General features: G+C 50.0%; 2 protein-coding genes across 12 annotated transcripts in view; one reads left to right on the top strand and one right to left on the bottom strand.

Moving 5' to 3' along the window:
* PRAG1 (PEAK1 related, kinase-activating pseudokinase 1) overlaps window positions 1-23,300 on the bottom strand; it is a 43,834-nt gene extending 20,534 nt beyond the window's left edge. The window contains exons 1-9 of one of the 11 annotated variants that reach the window (XM_064148632.1): window positions 23,221-23,300; window positions 22,484-22,617; window positions 13,152-13,241; window positions 12,857-12,919; window positions 12,323-12,782; window positions 11,626-11,810; window positions 11,032-11,126; window positions 10,388-10,934; window positions 593-991 (exon numbers count right to left, since the gene is read on the bottom strand). In XM_064148632.1, coding sequence (XP_064004702.1) covers window positions 593-949 — 357 coding nt within the window. In that variant the 5' untranslated portion in view covers window positions 950-991; window positions 10,388-10,934; window positions 11,032-11,126; ... (4 more) ...; window positions 22,484-22,617; window positions 23,221-23,300. Of the gene's footprint in view, window positions 1-592; window positions 992-1,438; window positions 1,819-2,723; window positions 2,813-10,387; window positions 10,935-11,031; window positions 11,127-11,625; window positions 11,811-12,322; window positions 13,098-13,151; window positions 13,242-22,483; window positions 22,618-23,220 lie in introns of those variants that run through there. The other 10 variants (XM_064148628.1, XM_064148629.1, XM_064148631.1 and 7 more) reach the window with 10 other exon arrangements.
* Window positions 23,301-23,503: 203 nt separating this feature from the next.
* On the top strand, window positions 23,504-25,397 carry CLDN23 (claudin 23). Its single transcript, XM_064148622.1, has one exon. It carries the CDS (start codon window positions 23,989-23,991, stop codon window positions 24,688-24,690), a length of 702 nt encoding a protein of 233 aa, XP_064004692.1. The 5' UTR covers window positions 23,504-23,988; the 3' UTR covers window positions 24,691-25,397.
* Window positions 25,398-25,614: the final 217 nt, after the last annotated feature.

Below are 25,614 nucleotides of genomic sequence, written 5' to 3'. Positions count from 1 at the left end.
ACTCTCCACTAGGGCAAGGGTGGGAGATAGAAGCACACCTGTGCCACCCATGAAGTGACAGCAGCTCACGAAACATTCCATGTGTCTGGGGCAGTACTGGTATCAAATGGTGATGTGAACCATCCCTCTCAATGCAAGCCAGTGGGCCTTGCCAGTTTGCCGGCAGGCAGGAGTGTTAGACCCAGAAGGCATTACTGCTCCAGCAAAGGCTGGAAGTCCAAGGAGCTGTGCTAGAGAGGCAGGACTCTTTTTTCCTCGCCCATGAAGACCATGAATCCAGTTAGCACTGACTACAAGCAGACAGGACTTCTTTCCAGTATATCTTCCCCCAAAATAGCTTTATCCCACAGCCTCATTTAAAATCCAGAAGTTCCTAAGCAAATAGTGTATTTTTAAGCAACTTTGCACAAGCCTTGTGAGCAACAGCTCATAGCCTCAGACAGGGAGACTTTGAGCAGACAGTAATTGGCTTAAAAACCTGAGTCAAGACCAGAAGGAAAAACAAAAGGGAGAGAAACCATTTTAACAGAAATTCCTAGCACTCCTGAGGAGAGGTAACAGGAAGTCATGCTTTGACTGGATTAATCATTACCTGTGACAGATCTGCATTCATATTCACATCCGCCCACGTGTCAGAAACATCTGAATTTATCATAGTTGGCTTCACAGCGATTGTTGGCTTTGAGAAAGGGGAAGTATTTACACCTTCGTCTTCCAGTGCAGGATTCTCAGGCTTAGTCCTAACTCCATTCAGGAGCACCCCACAAGCTCCCACGTCTAGGGGTGTTTGCAGCAGATGGGAACTCTTTGGGTTGAAGCAGTTTTTGCAGGAGTCAGGCTTCCAAACGTGTTCCACAAAGTCACTGCACGCAGACATCTTCAAATCCTCGTGGCTCAGGCAAAGAGCCCTCTCTGTCTTCTGCACTGTCCTCTGCTGCTCATTTTGCATTTGATCTCCGGAGCCACTCTTAAAGGTCAATCACCTAGTTATCTGGAAAAGCACAACAATGTCTGATTAGTTGGTTATACCCACAACAGGAAGATTTTCAATAAGACAGGTGATAATTACATTTACTTTGTCTCCATCACAAAGGCTTTTTGTTTACAAGGCTTTTTTTTAAACAGCTTAGCTAAAGCCCACACAATCGCTTAAAACGCCTCAACTTCTAAGCATAGCTCTGTAACAGAAAAGACATCAAGCAAACAGTATTCCTGTGTGATTTAATTCCCCGTTTAATGAGCATGTATAACCAGCCTCTTGCAAGGTTTAGATCAATGGCAGAGAGGTCTTGGAAATAGCTGTTCACAGCCCCGCATGCAGAACCAGACATGAAAAATTCCTTCTCCAAAGTGGCATCCTCTCTCTGGAAAATAAAAATGCCTGGAGAATATAAGGACCAGAGTCAGCAACTGTGTAACCAAGGGGACCGGCAACAACCTTCCTTCACCAAGAAGCGCCACTGTGATTCCTGCCGCGGTACACAAAGGCTTCTCTCCCACCCAGTGCAACGGAGAAAGGCAATCAGCAAGGCTGGGGCTGGCACTGATTTGAGCAAGTGCCTGGCAGAAAGCTCTTATCTGGTTTGCCAGGAGCCACAAATAACAGTGTCAGCTCGCTGAAACGATTCATTGTCTGCAAGGGGAGAAACGTTTTGCTCTTGGATTGCTTACAGACAAGGATCCTTTCCCATCTTCCTTCCCCAGGAGGAAATGCCCCAGGAACAAGACATTCCTGCATTCCTGTGCCCTCCTCCCTGCACAGCGAAGTCTGACTGCACTTAGCCAGCAGCTACCTGGAACTAGCAACTTTGGAAACACTTCAGACAAGGACTCCCACAAAGCGCAGTGGATAAAGGAAGAGGAGATCAGAAAACGCAACTAGATGAGGAAAACTTCAGCTAGCTGCTATGGGTGTCAGATCACCCAATTCCTCCCCATGGCTCCACAGAGTTCTTCCCCACCTAACCAAGTTTAGGTCATGATCTTCCAGCCAGCTGACTCCAATGCAATCTGAGGCTCCTTCCCTGGGAGTCTCCAAGAAAACAGGCACTTTTACACCCTGATCCTGATGGCACAAGAGCAAAATTTACCAGCCTGATGCTTCAGCACTACCTCCACACATGCATACTGCAACACCACCTAGGTACATGGCCAGCCCTAAACCAGCCTGCGCTTCAGTAAAGCTTCTCGCTTCTGGGCTCACTCTCACCTTATTGCAAAAAGAAAAATTACTAATAAAAGCCTAGGTGGGACAAAGCGAAAGAAAGGAAGAGCCACTGACCCACAAGTGTCATCTGAATTCAGACGCCACCTTCAGAAAGGAAGCTTTCATCGGCTAAAGACCTGCAGGCTCCTTCTGTCTAGCAGGCTGATGTTTCATGAAAGAGCAGGGGGGAAAAGGGAACATCAACGAGATTAACAAATCATACTGGTCCATGTCTCTGTCTTTTTAGGATAGAGACTGTTTTAGGATTTTTTTCCATGAAGTCCATCTTAACCGAAGTAATCACTTTTCAACACCTTCAAAGACATTAAAAAACATTCTATGTTTGCTTTCAGATCTAGCAAGCTGTGTCCGACATCACCCAAAGTTGAACAACTGTCCTGATGACAGCCAGCAAAGAAAAAAGAAAAAACGAAGGGAGGAAAGTAGAGATCAGAGCCAGAAAAAAAAAAATCTGCACTTCTGATTCAATAATGGCCTTTTAAAGACCAAGATTTACCTGTCTACCAAGAACGCAGCCCTTGTTTCTCGCTGCCCAGAGCACGGGGCAGGCTGCCCCATGTCTGCATGCCGGCGGGCGGCCGGCACCCAGCCCTGCGCCGCCCGGGAAACCGACCGGGCTCGGTCCTCCGAGCAAGCCCAAAGACAGGAGCAGATGAGAGACACCTCCGGAGCCCTCGCGCCTCCCGGAGCATCGGCAAGGACCTGCTGTAAAGGCTACCTGCTATCCATGGTAGAGATGCTAGGATGAGACAAACATGCTTCGACGCAAAAACCCCCAAAGCCTCAACCCAGGCAGACCTGCCGGACGGACTCTCCGGGGCGCCCGGCGCCCACGGGGACTCGCAAAAGTTCACCGCCCAGGGTCCATCGGGACTAATGGGGCGGTCGGCAGCGTAAGTCGAGACCGATGAAAGCCCCGAGCCGTTCTCACTCGCCTTCCGCCCGCATGCTCGGCGGGCACCGACACGGCCCCACCACCCTGGGACATATAGCGGCGTGGCGCGGCCGCCCCGCCCCGGCCACGAGCGGCGGCGGAGTCCCTCCCAACCCGCCCCCTTCCCGGGAGGCGGAGGCCCGGTGCCTACTACCGGCCCTTCTCCCCCTCTCACCAGCCTCCCGCTATAGCGGAGCTCCGCTCCGCCTGGCCACGGCTGCCGCCGCCACCGGGCGAGTGGCAAGCGGCAAGCGGGGCCCCACGTGGGCTGGGGGCAGAGACCGCCCCGCCCCGGCCCGCCCCCTCGGGCACGGCGTGGGCAGCAGCCCGGGCGGGGGCAGAGCCGCACCCCCTTCCCCCAGCCGCCTCTGCCTCGCACAAAGCACAGCCCCCCGCTGGCAGCGCACAGCTCCCTGCGGCGACACCCCTAGCAGTGCTCAGGCTGGCATGCATCGTCTCAGGGAGAGCCCCTCCGTAGTACCGACCGCCCCGAGAGATGCAGGCACCCACACACTCCGGAAGACCCTCACGTACTCCGTGGGGTCCTACAGACATCCCCTGCAGGGACACAGCCAGAGTACGCACACCCCGAGAGCAGGCTTGAGGACGGTCCTAGACCCAACTGGAAGACGCTGGGAGCCAGAGAGTTGGCTCATCCTCGCTGAAACTGCCAGACAAGAACATGGTGAAGTGCAGCCTCAGGGGATGCTGTGGCAGGCAGAAGTTTGCAGCGACTGAAAGCAAAACTTGATCTCACTATGCAAAATACTGCAGACAACTTATGCTGGCCTGGGTGGCTGGGAGGTCAGTAAAAGGAAACACGATGAGGTTTTGCTCCCTGTAGTGTCTGAGCTGCATTTTTTGGGCAGACTGGGAAAGGACTGGTGTTTCCTCACCCCAGCATTTGCTCTGTGGTGTCTAGTCTTAAACATCTAAATTCTTCAAAATTAGGAAAAAAAATCCCAAATCTCCATCTGCCCTGGTCAGGGTCTTTGCTCACCTCCGTGCTTAAGTCACCTATCCTTTAATGGAACAAAGCATTCTTAGTCTCAGCTGTTTCAGGACAAAATAGTAGATTAAAAAGGCAGATAGCCTTGCCCAACAGGGAATCCAAGCCCTGAACAGAGAAACAAAAGCTGAAGATGTGCAGTACTTACAGAAAAAAAAATCCCTCTTGGGAATCAGTCATCCCAGTAAATTCTTCTCTTTGGGGGAATTTTGGCAGTACCACAGCTTGCAAACCTTTCTGCTTGCAAGCATCTCGGCTGGCTGCTCTTCCAGAGTTACATCTGTCTGCTTGTGCTCTTCCTTCTTTTTGATCAGTTATTAAAACTGCGCAGAGACCCCACAGTAAGCAGAAACACAGGAAAACATGGCAACGCCTCCTCTTAATTTGCCACATTGCCATCTGCTTAACACACCTCCCACTTCTTCTTTCAAGCAAACCACTCACAATCAATGCGCTCCACCTTTTCGCATGCAGCATCCCGGTGCCAGCACGCCTCGATGAATGAGGCAATTAGCTCTCAGAAATGCCATCACCATGACAGAAAACTCTCTTGTAGCACAGAGCCATGGCTCACCTGTAAGGGACAAATGAGCTAGGAAAATAACAGCCCAGATTTGCAATGATTTCCCTATTTTAAAAGGTTTGGATGAAAGACCCCAGCTCACACCAGCCCATCTGTGTCTGTAGCTGAGGTGTGTGTGGCTGCCTAATTTTGGAGGGTGGTCTACATCCCCAGATTCAAGCATCCAAATTTCATATGTGGAAGTGCAGAAAGAGCCCTTGCCCTTTTCACTAAGAGCACTGTAATGTTCTAATTGCTGAGGTGTAATGATTTTCTCAACATGGCTTCTCAATGAAGAGTCAGGGACACCTTAGGGAAGGAAAAACAGATTTAGAATTTGTCCCAGGTTCACACTGGAACAGCAGTGGTCATACTGAGCAGTGTCCTGTGATGATCACCCCAGCTAGAAAGACCTTTCCCATACCAGAGGCCTTAGGGTTATGTGACAATGAAAATTTACTTTTTCTTGTTAAGTCCTCTTTGTGTCCAAAGATTTCAGTGGAAAATTGAACAACCTCAAATTTTCATAAACCAATTGTTCTGTAAAGTCTAACAGCAAGCATGATGGATTTTTCCATGGCTGTAAATCCCCATGGTTCCTTCAGTACCATATTCATTTGTATTCATTTTAGGTATTTTCTCCATGTCCACAAAAATATGCACTAAAGGAGCCCTCTCAAAGGGAAAGCAGTTCACAAAGGCCACTAAGATGTGACCACATGCACCAGCCAACCATTATATCTTCCAACATATTGTTTTCCAGAATGCTGACTCAGCAACTAGACACATGGCTCAAAATAACCCAGATAACATAGAGGGAAACTTCAGGCCAACTAACGCTTCAAACACCATCCATCAAAGGCAGATGCAAGACCATCACTGAGTCTTCTCTTCAATGTGTCAGCTGTAAGAGAAACTCCCCAAGAACACAAAGACAAGCAGGGACAAACTGACAGGGTACACAAAAAACAAAACCAAAAACAGCGTTCAGCATCATTCATGGCCAGGAAAGCTGCCCACTTCCCAAGAACTGCTTATGCCAACGGTGCCTTTTTATCTAAGAGACTAGGAAAAAAAAAAAACCAAGAAAAAAATGTGGCCCCTGCTATCAGTTCTACTCCATGCTGTATGACCATGCAAATCTTAGCTTCCACTTGTGGTGCACAGATCTCCTCCTGGCCACAGTCCCCAAAGTACTGGGACATCTTCCTGTCTCTGCTAGCACTCCGGCTTTACCCATGGTGCCACAACTGATAGGTTTTTTGAATGTAAGTAGGGTGGCATCATCTGTGCTACAACTGTGATGGAGCCAGGGACAACCAGTGCCAGCACCTACTGTCAGCCGGGCAGAAAAGCAGCAGGCCATCACTCAGCAGGTTCTCAGGATGTTAATACTTGCTGCCACTCAACTTATTGCATTGGTCAGTGTGCACATCCCTGAAAGCTGCCTCTCCATACAATGCAAACTTTCCCACTCCAGAGGTTTATGGCTTTGTTTGCCATGCCCCTTTTCTCCCCCAGTCTCCCTTCCCTGACAGAGCCCATGTACTGGCTGCCTCCACAGCACCTGCCCCTTGTCCCTGGGACTTCTCCTTGCTCTTGGTGAGGCTGGCATCATCTTGACACCCCATCTTGTTGTAGGAAGAAAACATACCTGGGGCCGTAAGTGCCCCTTTTATTTGAAACAACACTGTGAAAAGTAACTCCAAATAAACCTCAGAACCCAACCCCTCTTTCCTGGGAAGAGTAGATTAAATGCATCAGCCATAAAGAATGAAACCCTAAAGTGGTCTCTAAACCACTTTCCACAGAAATTATCCTCACTGCTAACATCTGGGACCCGAAGTGTGATCTCTGTAAGACCCATCTACCTTCTAGGACTGGAATGAAATCCTAAATCACTAATGCACTGCATGGGCAGGCAATAGTCTCCCATCCCGCTCTGGCCACCACAATGTGCTGCAAATCAGTATGCCAAACAGTGACAGGCACCACTGTTCCTTTACTCGAGAGAATGTGTCAAAGTGGGAGCTCAGTTCTCTGTACCCAAGAGCAACAGTGGCAGTTAAGAAAATGTGGGATAATAGTCCTTTTGATGGATGCTCAGCTTGTGCTTTCGGGATGTGGCGGTTGTGGTGGGGCTGGAAGGGGGAGGGGGCAGGGAGGCATATGACGGTGCTGATAACAAGTGGGCTTTGTACAGTGACCAGGGGCTCCCACAGCTGCTCCAGCCCCCTCTCCCGCTTGAGGTGGTTTGTGTGGGAGAAGAGAGTACAAAAGCTCAAGCAAAAGAACATGACAGATAAGATTTTAACGATTCAGTCTGTGCCTCTCTTTAAAAGCAAAACTGCAGCAGAGCATCTCCTTCTACCATTCAGGCAGAGGCTCTGAAGACCAGAGGCTGCTCTGGGCTGCTGGTCTGGCTGCTGGACAGGGAATGCCCTCAAGTGCGCCTGTCCTGCTTGTTTCCTTTTCCCATGTATCTTATGAGTATTTGCAGCTAGCCAAAGCCCTCACCTCCTTCTTGCCCTCATTCCAGTAGCCTTAGTGGTGCTGATGTGAAGCCTGGTGGCAACCTGGAGCATCTCTCTGGGAGAGAGCAAGGGCAGGCCATCAACTTGTAACCAACCTGTCCCAGTGACCAGTGCAAGAATAGTAACAAGGCCAAAGCTGGGCACCATGGCAGAGGGAGGACCATTGTAGCACACAGTGTCTAACTGATACTAACTCTGCCTATCCCTGGCTTTATTTCTCCTGTCATCACTTGATCTCTTATGACAGGTATTGTCTCTGTATGAGGAGATAGTGATGATAACAGCTGGGAACAGATTGCCAAAAAAAAATTTACCACCCCCCAGAAAACCCACACAGCAGAACCCCACCCCAATCCACATACATTTTGTTTCTGTAATTGCTGTCCCAACAGGGCATGATCACAGCCTCCCAGCCAGCACGTGTGCTTGCTCTTACTAAACTTTGAACAGCTGAGGGTATGGAGATGGGGTTAGGTAATACAGCCCAGGCTCAGTTAGCAAAAGAGGCATGGATATTCCAGCTCCCATCGGGGCAGATGTGGGCAGGATCTCCCTGTAGCATTAATCCCGGGGCAACCTGTGCTTTATTCACAACTAACCCAACTGCCTGTATCCCCCCATCCCAGCCACACCCGCCGTTGGAGTGGGAGCACTCGCCGTTGCCAAACACTGCCTTACCCCCTGGTTCTGGCTTAAACCCGCTCTTCTGCCCACGGGCTGGGAGAGGGAAGGACTAACCGCGGCAGGGAGGGAGAGCAGGCGTGCACGCAGGTGCAGAAAGCTGGCAGCCAAACAAAGGCAGATCGCAGGAGCAGATAGGGGCGCAGGCAGGCTACAGTGCTTGTCAGCGTGGCTTTTTATGAGCAAGACCAAAGGCAAGGGGAGGAGGGATGAAGGAGATGGTGTCTCACTGATGGGAAGATGTTACAATGCACCAGCAAACGGATACCAGTGCTTTGTTAAAATTAGGACCCCTGGGCAGGGCTTTTGTTATCATACTACTTTTTGCTTGGCAGCAGGCTCACTAGACTGTTGGGGCATCCTTTGGGACAGATTTCCAAGCATTCCCATCCACCTTGGAAAGAAGTAGAGCCCATCTCTCTGAACAGCTCAATAGGCAGCAGCTTCCAAACTTCCTCATACATCAGTCTCACTGAAAATCTGAACCAAACTCACATGGATGCCTGATGAGCATCCTTAGGAACAGTTGATTCCTCATTTCCAAAATCTGCCCTCAATATTTTCTCATCCTTTCCAAGGCATTTTAAAAAGACACATAGCCCCTCATGCACTGTGACACAGAGACTCCATCGCCAGAGACAGGCCTCCACTTGCAGAGCTGGTAAACCGGTTCCCAGGGTGCGAGTTGCATGGGCAAGCTCTCCCACGCATGGATGGGTTTCACATAGCCCTGCTGGAGCCTGGCTGCTAAATGCCATCTCTTTGTGGAAAGTAGATGGACATGGAAATGCTGGGGAGCCCAAGGCACTCGGTGCTTTGGAAAGGGTTGCTCCTGAAGCCAGGGCTGAGGACTGCCTAAAGGCAAGATATTACTTTTTCAGTTCTTTGAAGACAGAAGTCAGGAATCAGACCAGGGAAAGATGATGAGGCATGGGGCTTGGGTCAGTTAAAATGACAGACATGGGAGATGCAGTGAGCCAGACTTGCTTTTCCAGCCTTCCTTGGATGGGGAACCAAAAGTCTTGCAGAGCAAGCTAATGGTCCTTGACTAGTGTCAAGCAATGGAAGTAAATGTCAAGAACCTTCCAAGGTGCCAGCTTGAGAAATAAATCCACAAGCTTCTTCCCAGTTCAGTTGCTGGGACTCTCACAGTAGCCTCCAGCACTGTGAAGCAACTTTACAGGAGGCAGTGAACACCAACTGGCCTCATGTCAGTGTAGCCCAAGGTCTGACATTCCTGCTGCACCCAGAAGACAGCTAGGTCTGGAAAAGCCATTGACACTGAAGGAGCAGACAGACGGACACAAGGCACCATGGGAGAACACGCTGATGACTTGTGCCTCTCTGCAATAAGCCTGTCTTCTTTCCTTGTTCCTCAGTGGTGTTTGGTGTTTACAGGCACTGGGAAGCATTTGCTCCTTGCACTCCTTTCAGCGGAGCGTGGGAAAAGCTCTCACCCAAAACAAAAAAACACGGGAATTTGCTTTCAAGTCTATTCTTCTCACTCTCTTTCTCTCCAAGTGAAAAGCCCTGAGCTGGCTTTTTTTTTTTTTTTCCCCCTTTGCAAGGCAAGTTTTCTGGCCAAGGAAAACTAGTGTTTGTCTCTCAGGCTGTCAGCAGAGTGACAGGCATCAATACAAGCTGAGGGCCATGGCAGTGAAAAATCAACCAGGACAGGAGAGGGAGTGGTAGCAGGGCAGATGGTGCCTGTGTGCACCTTCCACCCCTTTCAGATAAGGGAAGTGATGCATTTCATGTCTGGTAGAAAGAAACAAATGTTTGCAGGGCATTTTACTCCCAGAGAATATATGGAGCCCTCAGCTTTGTGTCTGGCTTACTGAGGCAGGCAAAGAAGAAAGGAAAATTAGTGCTGAAAGAAAAAGAAAAGAAAAGAAAACAAAAAAAAAAGATGAAGCCTTGCTAATTGGTTCTGGAGCAAACAGGTAGCAAGCAGAAACACAAAAGCATCCTCCCCTGTCAGAAGCAGCACCAGGGTTTCTCTCATCCCTCACTTGGCTGCTGTGTGCTGAACCTGCCTGGTGAAGGCAGCCCCTGGCTCACACAGGCATCCAGATCTGTCAGCCCTACGTGTTCAAAGCTCCTGGAGCTGGGACAAGATCATGCACTCGCCTAGATGTTCAGGCGTTACTTGTACCTCAGCCTTGAGAAATCTGGCAGAAGGAGGCTTTCCACCCCACCAGCCAATGTCTGCCTGGTGTGGAGGCCGAGCCAGGAATAGATATAAAAATAGAATTATTTTTTTTCTTGAAACCCACCCCCAAAACTACACACAGAAATGAATTCAGTTTTGATTAGCAGATTCAGCTCGATTGAGAAGATCTTACAAGGATACCATAGATAAATTTGACTATTTTAGAAGTCAGGAGATGGATAAGGCTAAGCTACCAACACAGCATTCCCCACTATTGAGTTTACTCACAGGTAAGCCAGGCTGTCTGAGAGAAAGGGTGGTCCAGATGCTTGTCCTCTCGCTCTCTTTCAAAGACATCCGAGGCTCCTTGAGGCCTATCAGGCCTGCGAAAAGTGGGTGGCTATGGCGGGAAGCCATCCACAGCAGGGAGGGTCCTGTCCCCTCAGGGGCTTGTGCTTGGGAGTGCCAGGGGACTCTTTCTGCAGGAGCTATCCAGGCAGGGGAGAACTCTAAGGCGGGAGCCCCAGGGCAGGCAGCACCCCAATATTTATACCTTTCCCAGACAAGGAGCCGAGTGACCACTGCCTAGGCGCCAAGCCCACAGCCACTGCCCAGCCCGAGTGCGGCGCAGGCACCTGCCGGGCAGCGCTCCCGCGGGCGGGCCCTTTGCTCCCGCTCACGCCTGCGGGGGGGCGGGCGCAGGCAGCCTTTTCCCGCCTTTCCGCTCCCGTGCAAACCACTGCGGAGGGAGAGGGAGTTTGAGGTATCCAGGGCTCCGGGACACTGCCTCTTCTGCTGGCCTCTCCACCTGATCCAGGAGGCCTCACTAGGCAGCCTGCAGGAGGGTAAACAGCTTTTGGTGGCCCCTATCTGCAACAAGACTAGGCTGATGCAGGGAGGCAGGGAACTTTCAAAGAGGCAAAGTCACACACTTCCTTGCCTGGTGGACCAGAAATCACTTCTTCTACAGAAAACAAGACTGAGGGACCCAATGGGAGTCTTCAAAATCTACAGGACAATGATAAACCTGGAGAAAATGTAGACCCCAGGGAACTGGCCTCTTCTCCAGTGCAGGTGTACACCACAGGAAGGGTGTTCCCCATATCCAAGGATGCTGCTAGGAGACAGCAGCTCTGCCCCCTTATCACCTTCCATAGCTCTCTCTCCCAGGCAACCCTGGGGAGCAGTAAAATGACAGCTGTAACCCTTGCTGCGACCCAAGAAACTCACTCTATGCCCAGAAAAAGAGAAGGGAACTCTCTCTGTACACAGAAGCCAAAGGCAGATCTCACACTTCCACATCCCATCCTGCAAGTAACCTGATGCCCCCAGTACATTTTTCCTGTGTGAAACTCCCTCCACAAGAGGTGCCTTAGGTGAGCAGCTGCAGAGGCAGGCAGATCCCAGAGGTGTTTGCTTTCTCCACCTTCCCCCCACCCCACACCCTCTTTTTAATTGTTTGAACATCAAGAAACGACTTGCTGTGTTGCAGCCTCCCAGAGAGAGGCAAGCCTTGAACTACTAACCTGAAACTGCCTCTCAGGGAGACGGCGAGCACCCAGCTCCCTCTGCTCCCGTGTCTTTTCCCCAGGGAGACAGCCAGCATCCACCGCCCTCTTTTCCCAGGGCCTCTCCCTGTCTCATTCCCGCCTGAGCAGCAGCCACCGTCCTCCCCTCGCTCTGCTCGGCTCTTCAGCAGCTACACACTTCGCTGTTAATGAGCACAGAGATAAAAAAAAGCACAGAGCTGCCATTCAGGGCTCCCTCAGACACCAAAACATCTCTATGCATTAATAATCCCTTTCAAAAGCCCCTTCCTTGCACTGCCCCCTCCCCCCACCTCCACCCCCCTCATCTCCCCCGATGCTTTTCAAGAGCTGCTGTGATTCATCTGAGGTGCGAAACAGCACGGGGAAATTTTAATACAGCCCGAACACGATGTGAGAGCACTCAAGTGCCTTTTAAGCAGCCTGCCTGTCTCCAGCAACTGCTTTGAAGGCAAGATCGGTTCAGGGCTGCTCGAAGAGCTTCAAAGAGAATATTTGGGACTGATTTTGACATGACTCAGAGAAGGCAGGAAGCCACATAACACAGTTCCCTCAAAGCACGAGTGCCAGCAGAGGAACGTGCCGGCGCTTGCCGTGGGTCCCTGCTGGGGGCTGGTCCAGCTGGACCATATGGGAGAGCCTGGAGGGATCAGAGCTGTGTGGACCTGTAAGTTACCTTCTGAGTGCTGTGACCTGGAGCTCATCTCCACAAACTCTTCTGGGGAAGAAGCTTCCCTGACCACTGGTTATGTTGCATGTTAATAGTCCTGGGACTAATGATCTGCCTCAAGATGTGATTCCAAGCAGGCGAGCGTTCTCCAAGCCCCCAGGGCACATATATTGACAGCAAAAGTTTGAAAATAAGGCAAAACACTCAGGTTAGCCCAAACAGAAAGACATGCCCATAGCAGCCAAGGACTCCTCTACAGCCAGTAAAACAAAACAAAACAAAACCAAACACATACAAACAAACAAAAACACAACCCGAAACAAACCCAGTGCCCCAGAAAGTGGGGCTGGGAGATGAGTGATCAAGAGGAAACAGCACGGAGAGGAAATCACAATGTGGGTAAAATCAGTGAGTTTCAGAGCTGAGCCTCTTAGGACATGTTTCAAATGAAAACTCTCCACATCAACTGGGAAGTGAAAGAGACACGTGTTAAACTTTTACTAGAGTTGGCCCCAAGAGGAAACAGAGGTACCGTCTCACCTGCAGCAGAGCTGCTCCAATGCAGTCATCAGCCATGAAGCCTCCAGCAGGACTGTGCCACTCCTAGAAACATCACCAAGGTGCACAGACTGAGAATGAAACTTATTTCCCAGTTTGTTTTCCCAGTTATGGGAAATTGCAAGACAGTGGCCTATCTGCTTGCTGGAGGTCTGCTCCTCCCAAAAGATAGCAGTCAGCAACACCTCACAGGAGAATGGAGATAACCAAATGCAGATTGTGTCTATGCAAATAGAGAAAGCCCAATAGAACTCAGTTAGCTAATGCACACACTTACTGTTGTCTGACACACCCATGAACATAGGCATGACTGCGAGGAAATGTCAGTTTCTGTGTGCCCACACTCCTTGTATTTTGAATCCACCTGCTGAAGGGAATGACAGGGGAGAGAGTAGCCAACAGTCCTTTGAGAGGGCAACAGACAGGATGGCAGAGGAAAGGGTGATGTGACAGGAAGGGTTGTCATCTATGGAGAAGGTTCACACAGAGTGCAGTGAGAGTCCCAGCATCACCCAAACAGGGCAGGTACAGGAGACACAAGTCTGAAATGTCAGGACTGCTGAAATGCCACTGTACTGTGTTAGGCTGTGATGTGCATCAGGAACAGTACCTTGGTGTTGGTACAAACTGGCTCTTGAAGCACTGCAGAAAAAGCCCACGGAGGAGTGGGAGGACATACAGTATGTTTGTGTGCTACCACCCTTCACAGGGGCTCTTTTTGCTAAGAGAACATTCTACCTCTCAATAGCAGCATCAGACGAAACCAGTCTCTCTTGGTATTTTATCGCTGGACAATGATTTAGGGAGCAATCTAGGAGCAACTCCAGCCAAAGTAGGAGGAAAAAATGAGAAGAGCAAGATCAGAACTGGATCCTGTTTGTCTGTAGCTGACATCTGGTTGAACATCTCCCTGAAAGGTCAGCCCCGCAAAGACAAACCTGCTGGCACATTGTGGGGCTGCAGGCACCAGTCACCAAGTGAAATTCTCTGTCTGGTGTAATGCCAGACAAACTCAGAACTGAAAGGCAGTCTCTGCCACAAAAACTCCCCCTTCTCTTAAGCACCAGGGATGGGTACTGGTCTGTTCCTGAATAGAAAACCTGGGTTCCTGTGTGAAGTTTATAGCTGCTGACCTTGTCTTCTAGCCAGGTGGGTCTGTGTGCCTCACTGAGGCCAAAAATGAGACTGGGTGTGGCTGCATGTACTGTGGGTAAAAAATGTTCAGAGCAGCTGAGAACTGGAATTTCTGCTGTAAGCAAGGTATGCTCCTACAGAATGAGCTAGCAGCTGTTCCATGTGACTCATTGACTTCTGATAACTGCCCAGATCTTGAGGCATTGCTCAGGATGCAAAACGAAGGTAGGTCTGGGTGAATCAGAATCTGGTAGGTAGGTAGGGCTGGGTGAATCAGAGGACTGAGGGCAGTTAGCAAAGACATGCACAAGTTTCCTGAGGGACCAAGCTGTAAACTGACACTGCTTTCCAAGGTCTGCAATGAATTTCCTGGAAATACTGGGGCTCCTTTGTTGCCAGATTTGGGGAGTGCCTTGGGAGCAAGCCTCTTGCTCCACCTTCCAAAGGCAAGTGCTGGTGCAAAAGGCTAGAAGATCCAGACTGAGCCATCTGCTCATCCTCCCAAACACATGTCCAATAAGTCCTCTGTGTCAGTCAACAAGACATAAGTTCTCACTGGTGCTGCTTGGATGATCCTGGGTGTTTCAAAAAGATAAGATCACCTTTTCTTCTGTCTCCTCCTAGCCTCCAGGACTCATATCCAGATTCTATGGCCTTGGATTCTCTGCCAGGCAGCTAAGCTACAAAAAAAAATGTTTGCTAAGAGTATTTGACTTCTTGATTACCCATAGGTTGCTTTGGAGAGGCCAGATGAATGGCAAGGTCTGGAATATGAAAGAAGGAGCAAGGAACTCACTGCCAGCTCATACCCACATCACCACTAACTTCTCACTTTAAAACAAAGGTCACAGAACAAAAAGGAGGAGAAAATGCAGAGGACTTTGCAATGCAGCTCAGTGGCTTTCTATATGTCCCAGGGCAAACTTTGTAATTATACCTTATCCTAATTGCTACTGTAGCAGCAAATACAACACAACAGGCACCAACATACAGGGCACCCAAAGCAGCCCTGGCCATGGTAAAGAATGCAAGCATTCCCAGCCCAGGCTATTAAATCTCACATTCTGGTGCTCAGGAAGCTCAGCAGCAAACTTGCAAGTTCAGACATCTCAGTAAGGCTATGTCAAATGCAGTGGCAGGGCCGAGGGAGAAACATAAGGTCAGCTCTTCAGCATGTGCTGTGTTACCATTGCATGTATGAGCAACATGGGTCCACATCAAAGGGCACTAACACCTGGCCAAAGAAAAAGAAAGGTCTGCTGTGGCCAAGTGCAATGCAGATGTTCCCCTCATGCAGCAGAATAACCCAGCTTTGGTATGTACTAAATATTTTCTTTAGCAGACCCATGGCAGCATTGTCTGGATCAGCCCTCCACATTCTCTGGTTCAGGGAGAGCCCTTCAAGCAAGACTATTGCCAATGCTGATGTAGGCCAAACAAGTCTGTCTAAGCAACACTCAGAAACTCCCAAGGGTAGCAAGCCACCACCATTCTGAGGACTTGTCCTGGATCTGTCTCTCCTTTTCAAGAAGATTTTGTGGCTGATGTCCAAACTGAAGTCCCAGACACACAGGAGAAATTTCCTTGCAAGCATCTTTTTATAAAAGAGAGGAGGAGAAAGGAAAAGAGAAGAGCAGAGGAAAGATCTGAGAATTAGCAAAGCTGAAATGTTTGCAGATGGCCTTAGACCAAATTGGCTATCTCTGTGCCCAGTATTTGCCTTCCAACGATTTCTTACCAATGAGAATACAGGCTTATATGCTGAAAAGCTGATGATGGATGTAAGGAGCAACTCACAGGAGGGTGAAGAGGAAGGACCAAGGGGCAGATGAGACCTTTACTGTCTTTCATTTGAGTTTAAATGGAAGAAACTGATGATTTTACTGCCTCTCTTGTATTTGGCTTTCACATGAAGTTGAATCTAGAGGTGAATAACTCCATAAACCACCAAGATAAAAATATAACTAGCTGAGACTATGCAGCCTCTCTTTCAGGCACCTACAGCTAAACTTTGGCCCGGCGTTTAGCCATGATGATGAACAGAAAAGGGGTCGGGAAGTGGGCCAGAATTGCGAAAGAAGGGGTTCATGAACTTTCAGCTAGGTGAAATGTACATGAGCTACATCAACACTCATTATCAGAGAAGGAGCTGTCTCCAGTTCCCAGCCATGCTCTCTGAGAACTGCTAGAAGGCTGGAGCAGAACCAAGGAAACAGCACGGAATGAGCATAGCATCCTGTTTAAAAGGCTTGAAACCAAGTTATAGATACATAATTCAGTGCTTGGGAAATTGACCTGCACAAAGGATTACTTCAGAGACATCAAGGAGCTAATGCAGGGACTGAGAAGTGGATAACTGGGATTACTTAAGAACTCTTTTACACCAAACTATTTAAATTTCCTCTCTCAGAGATCTGGCAGGTAATAGGAAAGTAGCAGATGTGATCATTTTGACCTCTGTAGAGGTCTTTGTGCTATCCCATTCAGACTTCTTGTCAGAAAAGGAGATACCATCTAGATGAAAAATGGATGTCAAATTGGTACAAAAATAGCACCTTGATTTAGTGACAAGAGCTATCCACAGCTTACAATCAGATCAAAACGACACATCCAGAAAGAAACAACTTGAAAATGGTTCTGTCCTTGGTATCATTCAACTCCTCCAAACTGTAGGCTAGAAGCCTTGCTATACTGTCTTAGAAATACTGTGGATAAGGTTAAAGAAAATTAGACCAGAGTATGCCAGAAAGTAGATTCATTAGATGACCTTAAAGAGCTGGTAAAAGCAGGATTTGACCTCACTCAGATGAAATTCAATCAAGACAGGCGTGAAAAGCTTTGAAATCCAATTGATAAAACCCAAGGAAAGAATGCTAGCATAGGCCGCAATCCAGGAGCATGCTGAAAGCAAGCCTTCCTCCTCCAGTGGTGGAGAGGAGGACATGGCACACGCTTTAAGGACATCTGCAACTGTATTCCTAGTATTAAGTGTCAAGGACCAAATCAGTGCTAGAGGACTGCTGTGTACCTGCTGTCTCCTTCCTGCCTAAGTGACTGGCAGAGGCAGGGGTAATGAGGACAGGAAGCTAACCAAGGCCAGCCTCTCTCATTACAGCTTAGCCTTAAAAAAACTCCACCAGGCTGGCAATAGTGTTGGGTACCAAATATATATATGGCCCACAGCTTATGTTTCCTTTGAGAGGATGCTGATTCCTGGAGGTTGCTGTGGCCAACGAGTGACAGCCTGACAGGACAAGCCCTGAGAAGAGTAGCCCTGCAGCCAGCCACAAACACCAGCCTACCACAGTCAAATCTATGAGGAAATCCTACCTGAGTGGAGCTCAGATAAATACCACCAGCAGACCTCCTTTCTGGTCTCTCAGAGCAAGAATCACCAGGCCACCCTGTCTCTCAGGCAAGACTACCATCTTACAGCCCTTCATACTTTTCTGGTGCCCAAAATCCCATCCACCTCTACGACAGCTTTTCACTGCCACTGGTATTAAGCGCTCCAATCTCTGAGTGAGGACAACCAGTACATTGCAGGGCCAGCCAGGAGGCAAACCTGTACCTCATGTGAGCAGCAAACCCTGCCAAGCACTGGAAAGCCTTCTGAGGGTCCAGCAAGTCCTCAGAGCTTTGAAGCAGCCTGGCATTTTAGGAAAAGAGAAGACTTCTGTAATATTTCAGAAAGAACTTTGTCACACTAACAATTTAGTATCAGCTTTTGAAAATCATCAGCAAAAAAGTCCTCCAGATATGGCTAGCAGTGATGCTGCTCACCCAGTGACTTTTCATTATGAAAGGACAGGAGGAACTGTGATCTCACACACTCTCTCCTTGCCCTAGCCCATAGGTTTGTGGCTTTTTGGCCAAGCGTGTGTGTTTGAACAAATTACAGGTCCAGGCAGCACACAGCACTTTGTCCCCTGGGGGAGGACAGCAGGCAACCCCTGCAATCCCAGAAGGGTAGGAAGAAAGCAGACGGTGGCAGAATTACAGGGCACAGGTCTAGAGGGATAGGGTTTTTACTTTGGAACAAAAGAGAAGGCACAGGGTACCCAAGACAAATCCTGCATTCCCTGTGGCTGGTGATTTCACTGGCCTGCCTATGCCAAAACCATCTGCTGATGTACTGACTCAAAACTATATGTTGATGGTATTAGGCACACTGAAGGCAGGCTGTACTGCCTGGATCTGATGCCTTGCCAAGAAGAAAAAACAAACTTCCTTTAATTTGTGAGATTTCTCTGACTAACCTGGAAGGATCCCATGCTTTCCTCCAAAGGGACCGAACTCTCCTGTGGGGAAAAACTGACAGTGTTCATCAGCAAGTAACGTGGGAGCAAGGTATTCCATGCAAAATGCCCCTGTAGTTCACAAATATAGTGGAGGGGGATTTCCTGTCATCAAGACAAAGGTCTCATCCCACCCTGTCCACTGTCAGAATAAAATTCCCATGAAGTAGCACTGTTTCTCAGTCCTCAGTTCAGGCATGGGACACAGTGGTCTCCTGCCTAGGGTTTTCTCAAGAGGAAAGGTTTAAGCAGGTCTGTTCTCCTATGGTCTTGCTGTACATCTAGTGGTTTCATCCACAGAGCTGACAGGACTGCTAGGAATTACATGAAGGCAAGTTAAAAGCCATCTGCACTTTGGTTTCAAACCTCTCAGACCAACTAGAGATCAAAGTACATGCAGATGAGTCACAGTTACAGTTACTAGATGAAAGCCACCATGAAGCACTGCTTTTGCCTTGCCAGTTGCAACATGCTCTGCACCCATGGGCATCCAGATTGGCCTTTAGCTCCCCAAGCTCTGTGGCCCAGGAATTGGACAACACACACTTTATATAGCCAGACACAGCTTTAACTGCTCTCTCTTCTCCCTGTCTGAAAAGGGTTGCACCTCCAAAACCCAGCACAAAATCTTTGTGTCCAAAGCACTCTCAACTGTTTCAGGATGGAGTCAGATAAAAATAGCTACAGCTGCAAAAAAAGCTTTGCATATAATTCTCTGAAATGATCTCTGAATTATGCATATAATTCTCTGAAAGCAAAGACTTAGAAGCTGTGTTGGGCAATATGGCAAGTCCAAGTGCAGCAGTTCAGAAGTGAGGACGTTTAATGGGTGAGTGAATACCTTGCAGACATCAAGTAAGGCTTTCATTCCCAGGATCTAGTCTGAAGAGTGTTCACAAAGTCACAGGTGGGCTGCAGAAACAGTGGGAGCAACCTCACCACTCACTGATGGGTTTACTGCTCCCTACAGGCGTTCCAGGATGCTGTCCCCAAATTGCACAGGTCTATGCAGCTCCCTTGTGCTGAGTTTTGAGCAGGGGCAACAGCCAATACTCCTATGGACTACAGACTTGTGTATAATGGGAAGTTGGACCCACCATCATGGGGCTTACAAGACCTAGCTCACCTAACACATCCCCTGGTCTCCAGTAACCCCCTGAAGTGTGTCTTCAGGGCTGTTTTCATCACCATGACCAGTTTGGACAGTGGCAACTGCTTGCAGAAATCATGCCCTGAAGGCTGTTGAGCTGGTGCACAGAGCTGCATGCTAGGTGCCAACCACCACTGCCTGCTCTCTGGGCAGGATACAGTTGTCTGTTGCACATTCAGCTAGCAAGAAGGACCACAGACCCTGTATTGCCTGGAGGCTTGTCCATGGTTTCCTGTCAGTCACAAAGACTGCAGTGTGTGTGTCCAGGGAGGAAGCTGGGAACTGGTCTGAGAGACATCTATTGCAACTGCAGCTGCTTGAACAATGCAGAGTGTGTCCTGGTTGCACACACACTGCCTAGGCCATGGCTTTAAAGAGAGGAGTTGTCAATGGGGAACCCTCATTTTGCACTCTTAGAAGCTCCCCCACTACAGTTTCTAGAAGAAAAAGTAGTAAAATGGAATGGTAAGAACCAAGTCCTTCAATCTGGACATCAGCCTAATGAGACTTCCCTGTGGAATGGAGACCGAGGAAGGACTTAGACAACCAGGCCTAATACTAAAAAAAATCAACACAGGCTGTCTGAGCTATCTTGCTTTGCTTCCAGCCTGCAGGGATTCAGTGTTTCAACTGAGAAACACACACATGTGGCTAGTGGATCTGTCTGAGTGGTTAGAACAGAGGAAATTGCAAACCCTAAGTGCCTCCAGGTGCCATGCCCAGCCAGTCTGCATCTTCTACAGCAGGTAGGACTCAAGGGTCTGACAGGCTCTTCAATTCTCCTAAAGTGAGAGCAAAGACAAAGGATACAGAACCAGGGTCAAGCATTGTGCTTGCTGGGCACCTGTCAGGCATAGTGCAGCCCAGAGAGGCACAGCACACCTGCTGCCATTTGCCATGTCCACACACCCGACTGCCACATGGCTTGGCGTGCAGCATGGGCTGAGGCCATTTTGAACCCAAGGAGTGGTCAGGCACAATGTAACTTACATGACATGTGGGCAGTGGGGTGGGATAGGTGGGATCTTGCTGTGTGTGACACAGGCAAAGCCCCAGGGTCAGTGGGATGTAAACAGGAATTACCAGCTGCAGGGTCCTGCTAAACAGCCCTGGCCCCAGCTTCTCCCTTGCACGGCAAACAGGATGCTGAGAGATCCTGCTGCTGCGGAGGACAAGCCCTACAGTGGTGAAGAGAAGGGGCTCAGAGTAACCTTCTTGCAAATGTGTGCCCCCTCCTCTGGTCTCAGTGTCATGAACTCAGCAAGCAAAGTAGGGATAGAGCTATCTCCTTGCAAGGAAGATCGTCTCCTCTCCAGAGCCCCTTTTGAAAGTTCATCTGGGCTTGGGAACCTGAATCGGACTTGGAATCACAGGAGAAGCTTTGGAAACTGATGTGTGTATGTGTTCCCTGGCTGCAGCCTATTGTGGTGTCAGGCAAGGCCCAGCTATTACACCAAACTGTGCTCTGTTGGTGTGATAATTGTGTGAGCCAAATGTCACTAGTCCTATCCACACTGATGCTACATCGAGTCATTGTCATCTAAGAGACACTAGTACTTGTCCAGTGTGGGGTCCCATCACCACCTGTGGCTGGAAGCAGACATCTAGGAAGCCATGGAACAGGCTGAACACAACAATATTGCCCTGAATGCATAGCTAGCCTTTACTAATGCAGGGTATCTGAGACTGGAAGCAGCAACTCGACTCAATAGTCCATCATGGATTTCTCCCCCTTGGAATCCATCATAAACTCTGACCATCCTGCCTTGGATCTTTTCCAGTTCAAAATAGCTCAAGGTCTTCTGCTGCTCCCCCACTTTACAAAGTGGGAAAGGAGTTGTTTAAAAATAAAAAGTGCAAGCCAACTCAACCAGGCTTGGGTATAGTTTCTGTCATGTTCTTATATAGATCACTTTGCCAAGGTAGGAAAAAGTTAAGTCACAGTCTCAGAGAAGTAGGAAACACCAAGTAAGATGGCTCTCTCCACCCAGCAGCTAGGGAAATATGGGAAGGAAGGCAGTTTCAGCCAGACTATTTTATCTCTGAGACCAGATGGCTTTAAATGCTTCCCTAGAGCTTGAAAAGGGCCGGGCTGTGCTTTGAATTGCTTTTCATATCACCTCATTAGAAAGCAAAAGGGAAGGAATGAACAATCTCTAACTTTGTGGCATCGGGAAACAGCTCTGTTAATCCCACTTCCTTCCCCATCTTACTCAGGGCAGGTCATCCAGCATCAGCACCACATCACCTAATTTGCTTATTGTTGCCCCACAATCAGGAGCCTGGGCACCAGCCCAAAGGCAAAATGCATCCTCCTGGGTATTATTAATGAGCTGGAAAGACCTGTGCTTTTAAACCTGACCTTAACTGTGATGTTTCCAGCACCCACCTTCTACTTGGTGCTGCAGATCTAAGCAGTGGCCACCTCCCAAACCCCAGCTTGTGGGACTGAGGGCAAGAGGAATAGAGCATCACTGAGGGTGCAGGTGAGAGGAGAAGGAAAGTGCTGCAGGGATAGGCACTCTAGAGCAGACTCTACAAAGGGAGGAAATACCTGTAGCACCCTTTGCATTGTAAGCAGAAGGCCTCTAGGTTTCTTGGCCTAAGAAAAACATAGGCAAAATCCACCAAAAAGCAGAATTTTTCCTTTTCCAGCAGGGCTGGCACAGACCTTATCCACACATCTGGGATGGGGAGCAAAGCCCTTGGCATCCAGGCAGACCTCAGCCTAGCTGGTCCGAAGGGAACCACTGCTTTACTTTCCAGCATTGCCATCATGCTGTGTTTTGTCACCTTAATAAAAGCCTCTCGAGCTCAGCAGGAGCCAAATGTCACTAACAGGCCCTCATCCCTGGCACTCAAGCTCACCGTGCCACCCAGACTGCTAACACTCCTGTCCCTCTACCTCCCTTTCCCCTAGGAGGACTACACCTTCTCGTAGCCAACCTCCACCTCATGTCAAAATGGAAAAGAAAACACAGCTTCATGCAAAAGTCAAGACTAGAAGATTTCAAGCTCTTTAAGCACCTGCTCCTATCAGTGGAGGAGGCATCATGGCAGAAGTCACTCTCAGGCAACACATCAGGCAGGCAGCTTTTGCTGTAGCAGTTGGATGCACACATCCAAGGGCAGTAATAGGTGGCTTGGCATGGAGTCAATGCCTGGAGTGGGGTAAAAGTTAAAATAGTTAGAAAAAGAACCAGCAATCTTGAGCTTAGTTTCTCAGAGGAGGAGTGCAAACTGCTTGTTGTGTAGGACAAAGCCAAGTGCCCTGGTCTGGAGCTACCCACTGCTGGTTGTCAGCATTGCTGCCCTGCAGATGCAGCTGAGCACCCGAGCTTCTGGCTGAATCCAACCCACCTCTGCCTTCCCAGCTAAGCTGAGATTCAATGAGCAAGAGCTCTGCAATCTATCCCTGAAATGATCCTGCATGCCCAGAGAAGAGCTTTGGGGCACTCAGGGAATGGCTGTAAGGACGGAGGAGTGGGGAAGGGAGCCGGGGAGCAGCTGGGCCAGCACAGATTCAGCCTCCAGGTGGCCGAGGCCAGGAAACAAGCAATGCAGAGATGCTGCGGAGCACACCTGCGGCCAGCCCTCCGAGTCAGCCGGGGATGCTTGTCCCACGTTAATGCAGAGAATGCTGCCCTCTTCTGGACTCAGTGTGACTGGCAGAAACTCAGGGAAGTTTGGGGAGGCCCCAAAGCAGTGCTTCCTGGGGCTCGAAACCGCACATAAGGGTTCTTAGATGTGGCGACTCCCCATACCTGTCTCTTTGGACTTCCCAGGAACTTTCTGCGCCGAAAGCCAGACTGCTGTGCCTGTGGGTAGCCTCTGAGCGCAGCCTGGGAAGGAGAGAGCAGGGTCAAGCTGAGGAGTAGTCCCTGAAGGACAGGGAGATGCTTGCTGGGATGAAGTGCAAGAAGATGAAAGCTAGGGGCTGGGAGTCTCTGTGCCCTAGGACCACGGGGTCCTTACCACCTGCTAGTATTTAATCTTAGTTAATGATTTTCGTAATTTAGTTCTTTTAATAGCAAGTTGAGTTAGCAGTCGGTACAATTAGGCGAGGCACGACAGGCTTCTCAGCCGGAAGGAGTCGGGACCGGGCGCTGCCACGCCCCAGGGTGACGCTGCCACGTCCCAGCGCCGTTTGCAGCCCGGGGGGGCTGTTCCCGCACCTATGCCAGGCAAGAGCTGCTTGACCCGGCACCCAGCCCAGGGAACGGCTGCCTGATCTACCAGGGGCCAGGTGCCGGGCTCCAGCCTGAGCCGGGCTCCTCCCTGCTTGCACTTCCTCCTGCCCCGGCAGCTGGACGCAGCTCTGTGGGCTGCCCTCCGTTCGAGACGCTCTGGGACTGTTGCCCCACCACGGAAAACGCCTGCCTGCAGCGAACAGCCCTGGTGCACTGGTGCCACCCCTTCTGTCAGGGTGACGGGCGGCAGCAGTGAGACCCCGGTCTCCCAGATTCCCCCCGGACCTCTCTGCCTCTGGCGCCCAGGAGCACACGGAAGGCTGCTTCACCCAGCTCCTTGGCATGCGGACGCCAGCGGCGATGATCGTGGGAATGGTACTGTGCCCCTGCGGGCTCGTGCTGACACTCACAGGCACACTGGCACCCAACTGGAGGCAGGTGAGCCTCATACCTAACCAGCCTATTGACCTTATCTGGGAACAGGGTATCTGGGACATGTGCAGCGAGCGGCAGAGCAGCCATGACCGCCTCTGCGGGCAGGCCGATGAGCTGGGCTACTTTGAGAAGGTGCCTGTGCGGGCAGCCCAGGGGCTGATGCCCGCCTCACTGGTACTCACTCTCTTAGGCTTGGTGGTGGCTGCCCTGGGGGTTCGCTGCTGGCGGACAGAGCCACGGCACATACTGGCTAGTGTGGCAGGACTTGTGCTGCTCCTCTCAGGGCTGCTGAGTCTCATACCTCCCTCCTGGTATACCCATGAGCTGTGGGCACTACCTGCACCAGCTGACAGCACACTGATTGTAGGCTACAGTGTGGTGCTGAGCTACTTGGGAAGCTGCCTGGAGATCCTGGGAGGGCTGGCACTCACCCTCAGCTTCCATCACTGCTGCAAGGAGCACAGGACCCCTAAACTAACCCCCACCCCTATGCCAGAGACTGGGCCGTCCTCCACCATTGGGGCTTACCACAATCCCTGGGATGTGCTGGAGGATGAACGATATGAACAGCACTGGAAGAGCACCCTGCCTTGTGACTCTGACTTGTAGCCCCAGCACAGAGACAGCAGTGGGCCTGCCAGCCTGGCACCGAGAGCCCCACTGGCTCCTGCCCATCCTTGGGACACCTTCTCTTGGAGAACCTCAAAGCAGACTGAAAACAAGATGCAGGATCTGGCTTGAATCTCTGCAACCTCCTCAAAAGCCTGCCTCACTCCAGGTTCCACAACTGTGCCAAAGCCATGCTGGGTTGAAGACCAGCCCTAACTCCACACAGCTTTTAGCTCATCCTCCTGCACCCTGCAGCAGCTTGGGCAATGGCAGCTCTGATGGTCCCACATGAGCAAAGTACTGGTTAGCCTCACACAGCCTTCAGGGCTCAGAATAGTGGAGGGGAACACCTCCCATGTCTCTGCTCAAGTTGAGGCCATACAAATAGCAAAAGAAATGAGGAAGATCAGGTCTCTGCTGTAGGATGGCTGTGGGCTCTCTGCCATGCAGGCTGGGCTGGGAGCCAGTGGTTATGGCTAACCCAGCCCCACTGTGCTTTGCCTGAAGCAGAGAGAAAAGGTCTGTGAAAGTGGAGAGGTAGCTTTTATAGCACATTCCTCATGGACTTTCCCCCTGTGGTCAAAATCATCTCTGGAAGAGGTTTCTCCTTCCTTGAGCACAGCAGTTTCAGGGAAAACAAAACCAAAATACAAAGAAATCACTAGGGAAAAAATAACATACATTTGCCTTTTCCTCATTAAATTGGTGTGAGGTGGTAAAACTGGTCTCACTGGTTTGTAAGGGGCACTCAGGAGGTCAGAACTGCACTATAAAACCATGCTCAGCACCCTGCATAACAAGAGCAGGAGCTGAGGCAGCTTCCTTGTAGAGCTGTTGAGCCAGATTCCTATTGCAGGTGAGTCCAAAGCACCCTGGTCAGCAAGCTACACCTTGCTCTAGAGGAAAGTGGATGAAGATGTTTTA

This window comes from Pogoniulus pusillus, chromosome 9 (assembly GCF_015220805.1).
Source record: "Pogoniulus pusillus isolate bPogPus1 chromosome 9, bPogPus1.pri, whole genome shotgun sequence".
Lineage (NCBI taxonomy): Eukaryota > Metazoa > Chordata > Aves > Piciformes > Lybiidae > Pogoniulus > Pogoniulus pusillus.
This window is presented reverse-complemented; position numbering and strand designations above follow the sequence as displayed.

Bases quoted from the DNA above. Each gene is read 5' to 3' on its own strand.
- CLDN23 (XM_064148622.1), top strand. From the start codon at position 23,989: ATGCGGACGCCAGCGGCGATGATCGTGGGAATGGTACTGTGCCCCTGC.